This window comes from Lissotriton vulgaris, chromosome 6 (genome assembly GCF_964263255.1).
Source record: "Lissotriton vulgaris chromosome 6, aLisVul1.2, whole genome shotgun sequence".
Taxonomy (NCBI): domain Eukaryota; kingdom Metazoa; phylum Chordata; class Amphibia; order Caudata; family Salamandridae; genus Lissotriton; species Lissotriton vulgaris.
The window spans coordinates 1,712,930,382-1,712,946,129 of record NC_141694.1 but is presented as its reverse complement, the minus strand read 5'-3'; the positions used below and the strand labels follow the sequence as shown (position 1 = coordinate 1,712,946,129).

Below are 15,748 nucleotides of genomic sequence, written 5' to 3'. Positions count from 1 at the left end.
CCTTGCGTTGCTTTTTTTCCAATTAAGAACACCTGCTTGTATAGGCGTGGCATTCACAATGCCTCATGGTGTTCGTAGTTTTTTATTCCCAGTGGATGCGATGCTCACTCACCAATTAAAATTCAAATGTTCAGCCCCAGTGGGTAGATGCACAGTGTTCAGTGACAGCGCTGCTCTGCTTTATAGTTTCCAAATGCGAACTTTTGCAGGCTCCAGCCCTGAATTGCAGCCTGCAAATGCTTCCTTCTGGCAGTCCCAAACTCGAAATACAAGATTGAGCAGACCTGCTTGAGCACAGTGAGCCTTCCTCGTTAGGCGTGCAAGCCCCATAAATCAAACACAGTCAGGAAGCACAATTGAGAAAGGCCCCAGGAAGCTTGATAAATGTTCATTTATTTTGCATTCAAAATCTTGCCAGCAGTCCAGTCCCAGTACAACCGGCTTCTTAAATAAACTGCTCTGCCAGACGCGTTTCTGGAAAATCATTCCTTTCATCAGTGGCACAGTCGGTAAAGTGAGCCTTGCGTTGCTTTTTTTCCAATTAAGAACACCTGCTTGTATAGGCGTGGCATTCACAATGCCTCATGGTGTTCGTAGTTTTTTATTCCCAGTGGATGCGATGCTCACTCACCAATTAAAATTCAAATGTTCAGCCCCAGTGGGTAGATGCACAGTGTTCAGTGACAGCGCTGCTCTGCTTTATAGTTTCCAAATGCGAACTTTGGCAGGCTCCAGCCCTGAATTGCAGCCTGCAAATGCTTCCTTCTGGCAGTCCCAAACTCGAAATACAAGATTGAGCAGACCTGCTTGAGCACAGTGAGCCTTCCTCGTTAGGCGTGCAAGCCCCATAAATCAAACACAGTCAGGAAGCACAATTGAGAAAGGCCCCAGGAAGCTTGATAAATGTTCATTTATTTTGCATTCAAAATCTTGCCAGCAGTCCAGTCCCAGTACAACCGGCTTCTTAAATAAACTGCTCTGCCAGACGCGTTTCTGGAAAATCATTCCTTTCATCAGTGGCACAGTCGGTAAAGTGAGCCTTGCGTTGCTTTTTTTCCAATTAAGAACACCTGCTTGTATAGGCGTGGCATTCACAATGCCTCATGGTGTTCGTAGTTTTTTATTCCCAGTGGATGCGATGCTCACTCACCAATTAAAATTCAAATGTTCAGCCCCAGTGGGTAGATGCACAGTGTTCAGTGACAGCGCTGCTCTGCTTTATAGTTTCCAAATGCGAACTTTGGCAGGCTCCAGCCCTGAATTGCAGCCTGCAAATGCTTCCTTCTGGCAGTCCCAAACTCGAAATACAAGATTGAGCAGACCTGCTTGACCACAGTGACTGTTGGCAAGTGTTTGATTTATTAAATTGAACCTTATCAAGCTTCCTGTGGCCTCCCTCTCAGTGCTTCCTGTCGTGTTGGATGTTTGGGGCTTTGCACGCCTTACGAGGAAGGCTCACTGCATTCTGCGGGTCTGTTCAGGCTTCCACTGTGAGCCCAGAAATATCAGGAGGAAGCAGTACAGGCTGCATTTCAGGGCTGCAGCCTGCACCAAGTTCGAAATTAAGCACTGTAAAGCAGGACAGTCAGAGCATGAAGCACAGTGCATCGATCCACTTGGAATTTATTTTGTGCTTTATTAAAGGAGTGAACTAGCGCACCCACTTGGGAGTAAGTGACTACAAACACCATGAGGCAGTGGGAGTGCCACACCCACATGGGCAGGTGTTTCAAATTGGAAAGTTTCAGCGCGATTTTCATTTCTGCAATCTGCCACTGATGAAAGGATTTATGTATCCAGAAACGCGTCTGGCAAAGAAATGAGACTGAGAAGCCTGGAGTTTTGCGCAATGACTGTTGGCAAGTGTTTGATTTACTAAATTGAACCTTATCAAGCTTCCTGTGGCCTCCCTCTCAGTGCTTCCTGTCGTGTTGGATATATATATATATATATATATATATATATATATATATATATATATATATATATATATATATATATATATATATATCCTTGTGACTCGACCACAAAGACTTTGTTTGGTGCATTGTTAGAAAAATATCATATTAGGAAAAGGAAGCTGCACAACCTTTTATTCTAGTGACTTTTATGAATAATTAAAGTAATAAACATTACTGCATAACTTAAACAATTCAATTGTTAGAAACCCTTTAATATGAATCCTTCCCCAATCTGGTTATTCTCATTTCGGCTGTAGGCATTTACTAGAGAACCTACTTTCAAGTTGTTGAGAACCCAGGAATATGTTGTTCCTTATGAACCGTCTTTACCGTGTGCCTTTTTTTACTGTTTCTTTTCTTATCACTTTTTAATGAGCGGGTGCCATTTTGATGTCATTTTCCTGTTCAATGCTTATGTGAGTTTTGACTATGGTATTGGTGGGTCTATTATTCCAACACTCCCCTTTGATCTTCCTGCAGGTTGACCATTGGCTGGAGTTCAGTGCCACAAGATTGCAGAGCGCTTCTACGTTCCAGGCTGCCCTACAAGATCTGAACCACTGCCTCTCTCTCCGCACCTACTTAGTTGGACACTTTCTGAGCCTCGCTGACCTGTGCGTCTGGGCCACACTGAAAGGTGGGTTATTGAGCTGTTGCTGTTTCCCTCAACGTGGTATCCCTTTGCACGGGGTTTGCAACATGACCCACAGCAGTTATTAACTGGGGAAACTTCCTTTTGTTCATCTTTTGTCTCTTAAACTTATTGTTACAAAGGTTTTTAACACTCACACAGTTTGAGGAATGCATTATAAAAAATAATTTTTCAAGCGTTAACAAGTTGGGCAAAAGCGCAAGACAAGGGTACACTTTTTTTAATGCCTTTGATGGTGGGGAAAAGCTGATTATCTCTTGTAGCGTCCAATCTTCGTAGTGCACTTAGAGGTGAACAAGCTGCTGTCTCATTTGTAAAAAGTTGATCTTTTGTGGAGCTTTTAAGACTATCTTACTGGGAGAAATGAGGCATTGAACCTGTTTAACTATGTAGAAAAATTATGACCGTACATCGTAAATAAAATCCATAATGAAGCCCCAAAGTCTGGTATAAGCGTTGAAACTAGCTTGTTTTTAAAGAGAGAGGGGCCTGCAAAACTGTTGTTTTTATTACACACTAGGACTAGCAATGGCAGCTTTGTTAAGGAGTTGCCGCTTTGCCAAGTAATTTCTGCTGTTCCACATTCTTGCTCTGTACATGAAACTTGCCCAAGTTGAAATGTGACATTTCTGACTGCGTGTTTCAGAAAAGTTCTCCACCCTGCTGGGAAATGAACCTGTTTAAAGAATTGATCAAAGGTGGTATGAGATGCAGTCCTTCCTTCATTCTCTGCCTATGTTCTGTATTTTGTAGGCAGCAATGCATGGCAGAAGCAGTTGCAACAGAACAAGGCTCCAGCCCATGCTAAACGCTGGTATGGCTTTCTGGAAGCACAGGCCAACTTTCAGTCTGTGGTTGCCAAGTGGGCTGTTAGCGCCCCTCAGAAGAAAGTGGTAAGTAGAGAAGTATGGAAGTCTAGCTAAGAAATAGTTCTGTTCCCTTATGTGTCCAAATATACTTACATACATTAGAAACACAATTAGGAAAGCATATTTAGATGCTTTGTACCCACTGCTTGCGATTACGTTACCCAAGCTGTACTTGTTGCTTGTATCGGTTGGGCATATTTGAAATTGCCAAATGTGTTCATTGTTTCTGAGTGGAAGACCACAATACAAAAGCGGTCTTCTTCTCCCAGACCACACCTCCCCCTTAACAGCCAGCCACATTGAGTGGAGGTGTCTGTATAGGGAGATTGAGTTTTCTCATAGAAAACAGCTGTGAGGACATGGTTTTGTGAAAGGACATGGGAGGCCTGTTTGTGCTGAGTAACTGATATAAAAGAAATACTCTGCGAACAGCCAAGATAGGTCAAAAGAATATATTCTTGTCTGCACCCAGAAAAAGGATTGCTGGGAAGAGACCGGATAAAGAACAGATGCTGAAAAGCCCCACTGGAAAATACTACTGATTGCTGGCATTCGTGCATGTACACCGTGAACTTAGAAAGAAGTTGCTAATTTATGTGTAATATTTGCTGTTAAGTATTAAAAATGAAAAATATAGATTAAAATAAATTACAGTTAAGCAGAAGCAGTGTAGATGATGATTTGATCTTTTGTCCGCAGGTGAATTTATTGTATTTGCACACTTGGCCACCTTCAGTGGCCCAACGTGCAGTACTTTGATCCCTGTAATATGACTGGCTGAAGAAGTAAAGACTTTGATTCTGAAATAAAGAGGACTGTAGGCAGGGAATGTAGTCTATTTTTTTTTCAGGTTTTGTTCGTGGGGTTATGCTTTTCTACTTGAGTGCGGAGAAGTGAGGAACTCCTACATTTATCAATAGAGAGCAATACAAAATTAATTTAATAGCTCTCAAGACAAGACTTGATGTTTTAACATAGGGATTGGACTAAGTATCTTTAGTTGGGATTTTTCCAGATGGGCTTTGAATATTATACCAGATAGGTGTTAAAGCCTTGCTATGAATTATTTCTGTTTAAACATTCTAAGCATTTCTGTACTAGAAAGTGCTGCTTTCATAACCTCCAAATACCAGCTCAGTCACAGAATGAAAAATGCCAAGGCACTGCTTGAATCTTTTGCAGTTATCTGCCGACCTGTAGTGTTTTCAATGTATAAAATCTAAATTGAATTGAGCCTGATAATAACCTTGCTTTTTGCCACTTACAAGACACATCATTAACTGAATTGGTAGCTCAAATTGTCCCATCTTTTGCTTCTAGCAGCATCCTAATTATCCTCAGTAGAAAGGTACCTTCAGATTGTAGAAAGTTACTTTGATTAGAGACAAATCTTGCTTTCTAAAAATACAAATCAGCAACTCCCAGCAGCCTCTTTTTTTTATCTCTACCCATAGTAGCTCTATCAATAACCTTAAATCCCATCCCCAGTTGTTGGACTTGACTTGGCCTCTTAACTGAACTCGAAGAGCATGTGAACTGACCTTCACTGTGAACCTAATATTTGAGATTATAATACTAGTAACTGGGTTGAAAGTGATTTGGCAAGTAGTGGCGCCTCTAGTATTCACGTAATTCTGAACAGCACAAGTTATCTACGGTGCGACAGGTAAGAGAATAACCCACAACCTTCAAAACTGACCATAGTCCTTAATGCAACAATAAACAGAACCTGTGCACACGTAATTGCAGTTAACAGCATTATAACTGAGAGTATTTCACAAATAAAACGATCACACAATATATGGGCACCTGGAAAAATAATAAACCTGACTAAGGAGAAAAAGAACATCGTTTGGATCATATATTGTGTGATCGTGTTATTTGTGAAATACTCTCAGTATTAATACTGTTAACTGCAATTACGTTTGCACAGGTTCTGTTTATTCTATTGTTTGAGATGTTAGTGGACCACTGTTTCAGTTTTAGTAGGGCTTTAAGGGTTTACAGATTTTTTTTTCTCCCCGATTCTTTTTGTGGGAAATCTTTTAATGAGGCTTGTATATCTGTTGATTTTATCTATTTATCTCCCCCCCCCCCCCCCACCACCCCCGTGGTACCCAAAAAATCAAAACCAGTCAGAGTGGAAGTGTATCCACTCTCAACCCACATATACATTTCTTAGAAGTGAATAAGAACATGTAGTTTCCATAGGGTTGTTCATCTAAATCTACATCCGCTCTGCCTAATGTATATACATCCCTGTGATTATTTTGTAAGTCCGTTTTTACTAATACGTTGTTGTATTGCTAGGTCTGCCTGTAATTTGGCTAACCATTTATTTACAGAACAGGATCTTTAGCAATCTTCTAAAGACTTGGTTGTTATTTATGGTGTATAACTGGAATGGGAGTGCATTCCTCAACCTAGTTGGTGCATACGAAAAAGAGCAACCTCCTTGCCTGACTCATATTACAGGGAGAGCAACTTCAAAACTGATTTACAAATCTCAATCCTGTTCTGCACAAACTTAGGACAAGATTTAAACATTACTGTGTGACAGCTAGTAAGTGGTATGAGATTGATCTTCTTCTGAATTGCTAACCTATATAGTTCGAGATGCTGACCAACATATGCTTTTTGTGGTAAATTCAGCATAACTCTTGCTGTCATATTTTGAACAGTTTGGGCTTTGTGCAGAGAATATTTAGGCAGGTCCACAAATAATGAAGTGCAGCGATCAAGTGTCCTACATTTACTGATTTTTATAGCGGAGCACACTAAAATACCAGAAGCTTTGTCTAGCCTGAATTGATTAGTTCAGGCAGAACCTATATCTGCCTAGTTGCTTTATGATCAATGTTGTGTTTATATATCTACCTTCACATGGTCCTTTCTCTTCTAAAGGCATCTGAAAAGAAAGCAGATGTTGGCAAATTTGTTGAACTTCCAGGTGCGGAGATGGGGAAAGTCGTTGTAAGGTTTCCTCCAGAAGCTAGTGGGTAAGACAACATTTTTAAAAATAAAGTGTGAAGTTGACAAAATACTATTTGTTTGAGTATTTAAGCTGCCTTCTTTAAAATTGTATTATAGGCCTAGTGAATATTGAGACACATAAGAGTAACACATAAGTGGTACTTGTATGCTTCATGCAATACTGTATACATGCGCATGCACAAGATTGTGGTGACCTTAATTATTATTTTCTTGTAAGTACAAAGGTGGTTGGATTGTTCTCCATGAATTATATATTTCAATTTTTAATCTGCAACCCAGTCTGCCTTATAAAGTAAAATATGTGCAGACGTAGGTGTTTTCCTTACCCTATGGGCATCAAAAAGTTGTCTATATTGGCAGGATAGTTTCATAAATATTGTTGGGCAAACAATTTGATTGTGTTTGCTTGATGGGGCGTGGCCCTGGCTAGCAGGGTTTTTGGTTTGGCCCCTCATTTATAAAGAGTACAAACGATGTCAAAGATAATGAATAACAGGAAGGGTGTTTTATGTTGGGCTGGCTTTTAAGATAATTGATTCATGAAGGTCTGTGTTCAGCCCAAAGTGCATTGCATGTGCGATGTAACAGATGTCCAACAGTTACCAATAGACACACCCTTACCAAACGATTTAGGAGAAATGGCTCCCAAAATCATGTTGTGAATGTTTGGAACTGGTGAATAAGGATACCATTTTGTAAGGCATAACTTGTGACTGGGGCGAACTCTCCCTCCTCCATTGTATGGAACACTTACCTCCCAGCAAACTAGCATTTGCAATGCTGTAGGTCTCGCATTAGTGAAAGTTTGAGCTATTGGCGTTGCATTATTATTTGCAACGCCAATAGATCAAACTTTCAGTAATGCGAGACCGATTGCATTACAAATGCTTTTTTAAATCTTGATCTTACCTCCGGGTTCCCATGTTGTTCTTAAGCAGGCCAGTGGCCTGTCGAAAAAGGCCTAAATGTTACCCCTCCAGATAACGACATGGATGAACGCTGCATTTGCTTGTGACGGGGGTGGGGGGGAGAGGGTGTGCAAGGGAGGATTCAAGAGATGGCCATGGCTGGCCAACCAAAAGGATCAATTGGTGATGTCCGCTAGGAGGGAACCAAGCACTGAAATGTGGGATAGATGCATAATATAAACCAACCAGAGAAAATTAATTTTAAAAACCAGCGCAACTAACCAACCAAAAATGGTGGGCGTTTCCAAAGACCCCTATACCGAATACAGCATGCCTCGCAGAGCAGCGCTTGCTCCCCGGGCTCAACCTAAAAAGTTACCCAACAGGATTGTATGGGTATGGAAATCAGCTCACATACTCCCATTCATGAAGAGCATGGATGCTCCTAACGTGTAGCATGAACTCCGATCCAATTGGCCCTCTAAATTCACATACACTTTGCAGCAGACTGCTATAGGCTCTCGCCAAAATTCAATGAAGGCTCCCTCAAATGTGACTGAGAAGTAGGGATCCCAACAGACCCTCACGAAGCAGGACCTGTTAACATGCCCTTTGGGTCTACAGGAGAAACTGACAAAGACTGTTGGAGCAAATCCAGACTGTCAAACCTGAGATATAAAGTGCTTTGGTAGCTATTACAGAATAAATCGGCTCAGTGGGCTATTTAGTGATCAAAAAAGTACATGCTATTACACAACTACAAATTGATATATGTGATGTCCAAGTTATGATATTGATGAACACGGAGGAAGTTGAAGATTAAAACAAATGCAAGGACCTTGACGGCCGATCCCGCGAGGATAACATTCAAATTTGCAATGCAAGGGAACCACTCGGGGGGGTGGGGATGGGAGTAACCTTGGTCCCCTTCTTTACCAACCCGGTCCCCCCCTCTTCCTTCCCCCCCCCGAATAACCATGCTGGTGTTCAGCAGGTGAATGAGCAATAAAGATGCCTTTACAATTTGTTTTTATCTTGTTCAATTTAGTGTGCATTGAAAAGCCTTAGGTCAAATAGTTAACTAGTATTAAAGCAAGAACTTACACTGTAATAGGTCTCGCAGTACTGATATTTGAAACGCCAATACCGCAAACTAATAATGCAGCGCCAATAGCTTATACTTTCAGTAATGCAAGACCTAGTGCATTGCAAATGCTTGTGTAGTGAGCCAGGAACCAGCATTGTATTTCTCAGTGCAGTACCGCAAGCTGCTCCTGGAGGCCCCTAGTGAGCAAGGCACCAGCACTTCATGTCTACAAAGTTGGAGTTATTGGCATTATTTATAAATGGAAATGTTTTTTACCTAGCCATGTTGAAGGGTGTAGTCCCATATGTGGCCAAGAGGAGACCTCTTTTGGTCACATATGGTACTGCACCCTGCAGAAGATATGGTAAATCAACTCTACCCATAATGCATTTAATGCAAGACAGAACTAGGAGTACATCCAAATAGCTATGTCCATATATACAATTAGTAGCTTTGAAATGTGACAAAAGAATTATTACATTATTTCCGATCAGGTTATACTTTGTGTGGAGCTAATGAAGGAAAATTTATAAACTGGCTCATGTAAATGTGAGATGTTCTAGTGAGTGAAGTAACCACTGCCAGCCTAGCTTAGGACCAAGTGTGTGTCCTGCCTGACGCCATTTAGGAGAATAGTCCCTGGAGGCTGTAATTAAAACTTGGGGAGTAACAACACATGTAACAGGGGTTGTCCTCATGGTAAGTTACAAGAAGAGACAAGGTGGAACTTAGGAGGGACTACTAAGCCTATTGACCCGTGAAAAGCCACCATTTACAAAGGACAGGGAAATGAGCCAATTAAAAAGATGAGCAGAGCTTTATGCCCATATCCTGAATACAGCATGTCTTGAAGAGACTGCGCAAGCGCTACCTAGGCGAGACCTAAAACCCAAGGGTGGTGATGCTTTCTATATCCTAAACGTCTATCCCTGGAGATTATGGAAGTCAATAGGGGAGATATGTGATCACTGATAAGCAGTCTTAAAGGAAGAAAGATCTCACTGGTAGTCACATGCTCCCCAAAATGGACCAAGAAGCGCACATATTAAAGATCCTGGGCATCATTCAAGAGAAGGCAAAGGGTGAGATTCTGTGGGCTTGAGGAGACTTCAACATAATCCGTGACTCAATACAAGATAACCACCCACTGGACAGATAGATTTGTGGTGGGATGTCAAGATCTTTACAGAACAAATTGGTTGATGAGCTCCTTGATCTGTGGAGGTCCCCCTAGGTTCAACAAATTCACCTTTTTATCTGTCATAAAGCCTTCTCCCAAATCCATCAAATATGGGGATCAAATACATTAGTAACCCAGATGTTTAAAACTGAGCTAGACCTGATCATATTGTCAGACCATGCACCCGTAGTTTGGGATTTTATATGGGCCAAAACATACAGATGTGGAAAATCCTGGAAATTTGATGTAGTTATCCTTAAGGACACACTCCATGAAATGGAGATGAGAGACCATATAAATTACTATTTTAGTATGAAACAGAGTGGGGCTATTTGTCCACACAGTTGTTTGGGATACCTTCACATTGGGTAGCTACAGGTAAAGCCGTCGCCATTAAAGGCCGCCAAAAAAAGATGTGGTATCATAAAAGGGGAAAGTTAGATTCTGAATTCTGGTTAAATGAGCAGGAATACAGAGTGGGGAAAATTCTGATTGTGGCATGTGTTGTAGATAAACATGCTGTGCATACTCCTGTCATCTAGTGTTGGGCTTGAATGTGCACAACTTGTTTTTCTCTGAAGAAGTCATAGTCATGAGGTACAGTGACTCCACCTATTGCTGGTAATGTGCATGGACTTCGGTTCTTATGTCAATTTAGTTTTTTCCCCTGCTGTGTGGTTTGGGCATGTTCTACTGAGCTCTCTGTTGAAACCTCTTTGTCATAGCTTTCGGTCCTCCTCGTTTCCTCTACATTCGCCACAACGTTTGCTGTCTGCGTGCTACCCGTCTGTTTCGACGACTGGGAACCCTTGGATGCCTCATTCGGGGCCTACTCCATTGTGTTCAGCGCAGAAAATGTCACATCCATGATGGAAAGGACTCCGTGTCAATACTGCCATCAGTATAGACCCAAATACCCCTAGGCGGACCATCACCAGGTGTGTAATCGTGTCTTTCAGGATCACAATGAGGCCTGCTTCTCCGCCTGCCTTGCCTCCCAGTCAAATAAAATACACAGAGACACACCCCCCGATCTACTCTGAAACTGGGATGTTGAGATAGACCGACCTTCACTCCCAAGGCAAGTTTCTGCTCGGAATCCGTAGCGGATGCCCTTCAGTCTGTGCAGTTCCAGATAAGAAAGACATCAGCTGTGACCACACCACCTCACTCTCCTTCATCTCCCTTGTGGAGGCCGAGCTCTGCCCTCAAGAGGGTCAAGCATCGAGCCCTGAAGTTCAGCACCAGGCTTCCAGTATAGCATTGCCTGAGAGTCCTGATTGGCACCGAAAGCACTCTCCGGATCCTGCAACTAGCCACCTCCCTGCACTGTGCCATATCTGGAAGCTTCTGCTCTCGGCACAGACACCGCCTTGTGCATTCATTTCTGAAACACCCTTCAGGCCATCTTCTGCTTCAAAGAGTTTTTCTGCACCAAAATCCACCTTGGTGCTGGCGCCACCAAAACCTTCTCCATGTGTAAATCTGTGTCAGGGGTGCAAAAACCTTCTTCGGCGTCCGACGTCCACAGCTCCATCATCCATGGCCTCCGATGACCAAGACTGGCTGATCCTGCAATTGCTTCAAGAGAAGATTGATGCCAGGCAAAAGCACATCATGATCCATCCCCAAACTGGCAGGAACTTGACTGCCACTCCCAAAGACTCAACACCCACTGCCTCATAAAAGGAAGTTGACTTTTGAGGTAGTCCTCAATTTAGCACCTGCGCCACCAGCCAAAGTTGAGACGTGAAGGGACTGATGCACTAGTCCTTTATCACTACTGCCTATACTTTTGCCCCCCCCCCCCCCTGTCTTCCTCTCCACCTCCTCCATGTCTTTTCCACCACTGCTACCCGCTGCTCCTTTGTGGGAATCACCACAGCATCTCCCCATATTCTGGGCTTATGGGTGGCAGGGGGAGATAATCCAGGCTCTCACCAAGACCTTAGGACACACCGGTCGACCCACAGGATGCTTGATAAAGACCTCCCTGGATACCCTGATCCCAATCTGTTTCCAGCAAAGCCATCCTCACCAGAAGACACCTCTGCGTATCATGAGGTTTTGCAGAGAGCAGCCACTTAGCTTAAGGCGGAGAGGCACAAAACACAGAAAGAGGCTCTACCCAGCGCTCCACACAATTTCTCGCAATGTTAAAGGGGATGCTTTTGAGGTCTTCAAGGAGCAGGTTAAAGCCAGGGTGATCACCCTGAGGGTGCACAAGAAATGCAAAGCCTCAGACCCTGCATACATTGGTGTTCAACTTTCACCAGATTTACTGGTTGTGCATACACCATCTCACTCTCCTCCATCTCCCTTGTGGAGGCTGGGCACTGCCCTCAAGTGCACCAATGCCTAAGGCACAGGAGACTCTCCACGACAAAGAGAGCAAAAATATAGATGTGGCTGGTAAGCGCATTGCAGCTCAATCGCAGCTCAACTGACACATGGCCAATTCTGTTGGCTTGCTCTCAAGGTACGGCATGGTGCACTGGGAGGAAACGGATGAGCTTCTCCAGCATCTCCCAGAGTAGTACCGGAAAAGAGGCTAATTCCTTGTTACAGAGGGCAAAATATTATTAAACGCCACTATTAGGTGCACCCCGGATGCTGTGGACACCGCATCCGGAGGCATTAATTCAAGTTTCCTGATCTGCTATCATGCCTAGATGTGTGTTTCGGCCTTGAACCTATAGGTACAGCAACACCTATTACTGCGTTTTGATGGGGAGCACCTCTTCAGTCCACAGGCTGACCAGATGCTGGAAAAAATAAAGGAGGGGTTATTATACAGTGAAGGCCGTGTGGGCGCTTTAAAACCACTTCAAACTGTGAGTCCTTTCACAGGTGTCAGTACTACGGAAGTGCCAAGGCCACCTCTCCCAAAGCCTCTTCCTCTTTTCAAAGGCAACAGACCCAGCAAACCACACTGGTGGGGGGGGCTATTCGAGGGGAAGTAACAACTTGAAGAGAAGAGGAAAGGGCACTGCTGCCAATGGCTTTGCCCCAACCAAACAGTAATTCGCTCACACTGCACACACACAACACTTCTGGGAAGACTGCAGGGGTTTCTACCACGTTGAGCAGAAATGACCCTAGATCAGTGGGTCTTCACCATCTCAAGCCAGGGTTACTGCCTGGAGCTAACCACCACCCCACCAAACCTTCCTCCACACAAACCCTCCCTTTCCCCGGAACACCAGCACCTCCTTCAGGAAAAAGTAGAGGCACTTATTCACAACGGGGCAATATAACCTGAGGCAAGGGAGTGTGCTCTATGTACTTTATCATTCAAATAATGGACCCTTAGCCTATAATCTACCTCTGGTCCCTCAACGAATACATGGTCAGAGCACTTCCATATGCTGACACTCCAGGATGTTGTCCCTCTGCAACAGAAAGGCAACTTGCCTCTCCTGGACCTGAAGGGCGCCTACTTACACATTCCAATCTACCCGGCTGATAGCCGGCACCTCTAGTTTGTGGTGAGTGGCCAGCATTACCAGTTCAAGGTGCCTTTCGGGCCACCATTGTCCTTACAGTGTTCACAAAGTGTCTTGCCTTAGTGGCTGCTCATCTTCGGACAAACGACATACTTGCATGACTGGCTGATCAAGAGGGAAACCAAACAGGAGGATGAATACTCGAAAGAATTTTTTAAAATTTTTGTTTTATTGATACGTCTTCTAGGCCATACCGTTCTCAATACCTAAGCACAAGATGCGTTATCAAAACCTGGGATAGCCAGCAGAGTGCTGCAGAGAACAATGGGGATGGGTGGAATAGACCACCCAGACATTAAGAGCTACTATGCAGCGTCACAGCTGTGTATAGCATTTCAATGGTGACTCTGGGAGACAGAGAAACATTGGCCCATCATGGAAATTCATCTATCGAACAGGCGCCTGGGACATTCTTTGGCTTCCTAAACATGCTAGAGCGAAAGTGGCACGCCCATCAGAGATAACAAGGCCTTTAGTGGAGGCATGGGACACACTTACCAGGTCTCCCTAGATAACCACCTTCCACCCCTCCTCCTCACCCCAATGTTGAATAATGCAGTTTTTATTTTGGACTTCAACGTGCTACAGTTTACAGCATGAAGGGAGGGTCGAATGTAATTTTCTGAGAGATCCATTCCTAGAAAAGATGATTAAAATCATTCTTACACTGATCAAATGATTTACATTTACAGAAAATTAAAGGCTTGGATATTTCCAGTTGAGGCACTGGAGTATGCACCCTCTGACTAAAGTAGCGGGGAACAAGAGAGCCTAAACCATTCGAAATGTTGGTCCTGAAAAGCATCTGCTTTCACAAAGCTTAAAGGCACCTCTGCTTGTCCGGACTCCTACTTGCACAGATCCCATGAATATATAAAGTCCAATCTGGCGGTCAAGCCTTCTCCTACATTGCTCATAAAGTCTACAACGACCTGCCACTAAACAGAAGAGCATCCTCCTCACTTACTGAATTACACAAGAAGCTGAAGACCTGGCTTTCTGAGTAGTCTCACTAGGCCACAGGTTTGGCTGAACTCCTACCTGTTCTGCATCAGCATACCCTCCCGGGTGATGGTGCATTCTATAGATCTGCATAGGATAACAAGTACACTAGTTTCTTTAGTGATGTGTAGGTAAGTCTAATGGACATGCCATTCTTTGGTGCGCGTCTAGTTGATGTAAATACTGACACAGTCCTGGAGAGATGAAAGGCAGGAAGAGCTACTGCTCGAGACTGTAGGCAGTTCAGGAAGTTTCAGGACTTCAGAGGGCGTTTTGCAATAAGCAATATTGACCCTCCCAGCCAAACCAACCTCTTGTGCAGTGCAGGGGTGGATGCAAATGGAAAGACAGACCTTGCAACCTCCCTTCTCCTCCTCAATCCCTTCTCCTCCTCAATCCCTCTGCACCATTTGGAAAGCTGCTTCTGTTTTCCCTTACCACACCACGTGGCTAGCTGGAGGGAGGATGACTTCCTGCAGGCCTGGAAGGCTGTTACATCAGACCATTATGTTTTGCAGAACATAGAAAGGGGGGTATGCTCGCCAAAAGAAATCTCCCCATAGACTCCCCCTACTTCACCCTTTCATGGCTTTGTCACTGGATCACTTTCGATTCCTGCAGCGGGAGGACGTATTAAAGAGCAACGGAGTTGGTCTCAGTGCAGAGAATTTGATAGCAGTACTTCCTGATTCCCAAGAAGGGTAACGGTCTGCATCCGATCCTGAACCATAGGGCTTTGAACATTTATCTTCTAGGAAGGTCCCTGACTCGGGGACGTTTGGGACTTAATGCGAAAGACTGCATGGTGTCTCTTGCCTTGCAGGGTGCATATTTCACACACCAGTTCTGGAGTCACTCAAGAAGTTATTGCGATTCATGGTAAAATCTACTCCATGCCAGTTTGCAGGACTACCTTTGTTCTAACAATGACACCACAAATCTTTTTAAAAGTGATGTTGGTGGTTCCATTGCATCTTTGCAAGTCAGAAATCTCAGTATTCTTAAACCTTGACTATTGGCTACTATAGGGTGACTCTCCCCAGTTTCTGTGGGAACACCTGAATGTCGGAGCATCCCTGATGTTTGACCGGGGCGTTTCCATCATCTTGCCCAAGTCTCAAATATAGCACTCTCTGAGCCTCCTGTTTATAGGGGCAGTATTGAATACAACATCTTTGCAAACCTTCTGTTCTCCTTCGAGTATCCAGTACAGTCGAGATAGATTTAGATGTTTGGCGAAGTTAGCTTGAGATACAATCTTGACGGCTTTTCACCTGCTAGGTCTGGTGGATTCCTGTATTCTACTGGTCACAGACGTTGGCACATGAGTGCTGTCCAATTATGCCTCCGTCGCCAATGATTGCCACATAGGGGCGATCTCTTGGATACCATCGCAGTCTTCCAGCACACTGTAATGGACTTGCTCTTGTAGTTGGTTGGGAAGAAACTGAGGCAAAGTTTCTCCTTTTTCCCTCTACCATCAGTGGCAGGGTTAGTGGCGTACCGATCTACTTTGTGGTGTTAATCATCTGGAGGAACTGAAGATCAGGGTCCTCTGGTCTCCAGGAGAGCAAGTTCAGCACATCACC

At 43.8% G+C, this 15,748-nt stretch overlaps 1 protein-coding gene across 4 annotated transcripts in view; it reads left to right on the top strand.

Annotated features, from left to right (window-relative positions):
• EPRS1 (glutamyl-prolyl-tRNA synthetase 1) overlaps positions 1-15,748 on the top strand; it is a 470,400-nt gene that overhangs the window by 39,015 nt on the left and 415,637 nt on the right. For 3 of the 4 annotated variants that reach the window (XM_086927918.1, XM_086927917.1, XM_086927914.1), the window contains exons 4-6: positions 2,442-2,598; positions 3,367-3,506; positions 6,387-6,481. In XM_086927918.1, coding sequence (XP_086784044.1) covers positions 2,442-2,598; positions 3,367-3,506; positions 6,387-6,481 — 392 coding nt within the window. Of the gene's footprint in view, positions 1-2,441; positions 2,603-3,366; positions 3,507-6,386; positions 6,482-15,748 lie in introns of all 4 variants that reach the window. The other variant, XM_086927915.1, reaches the window with a different exon arrangement.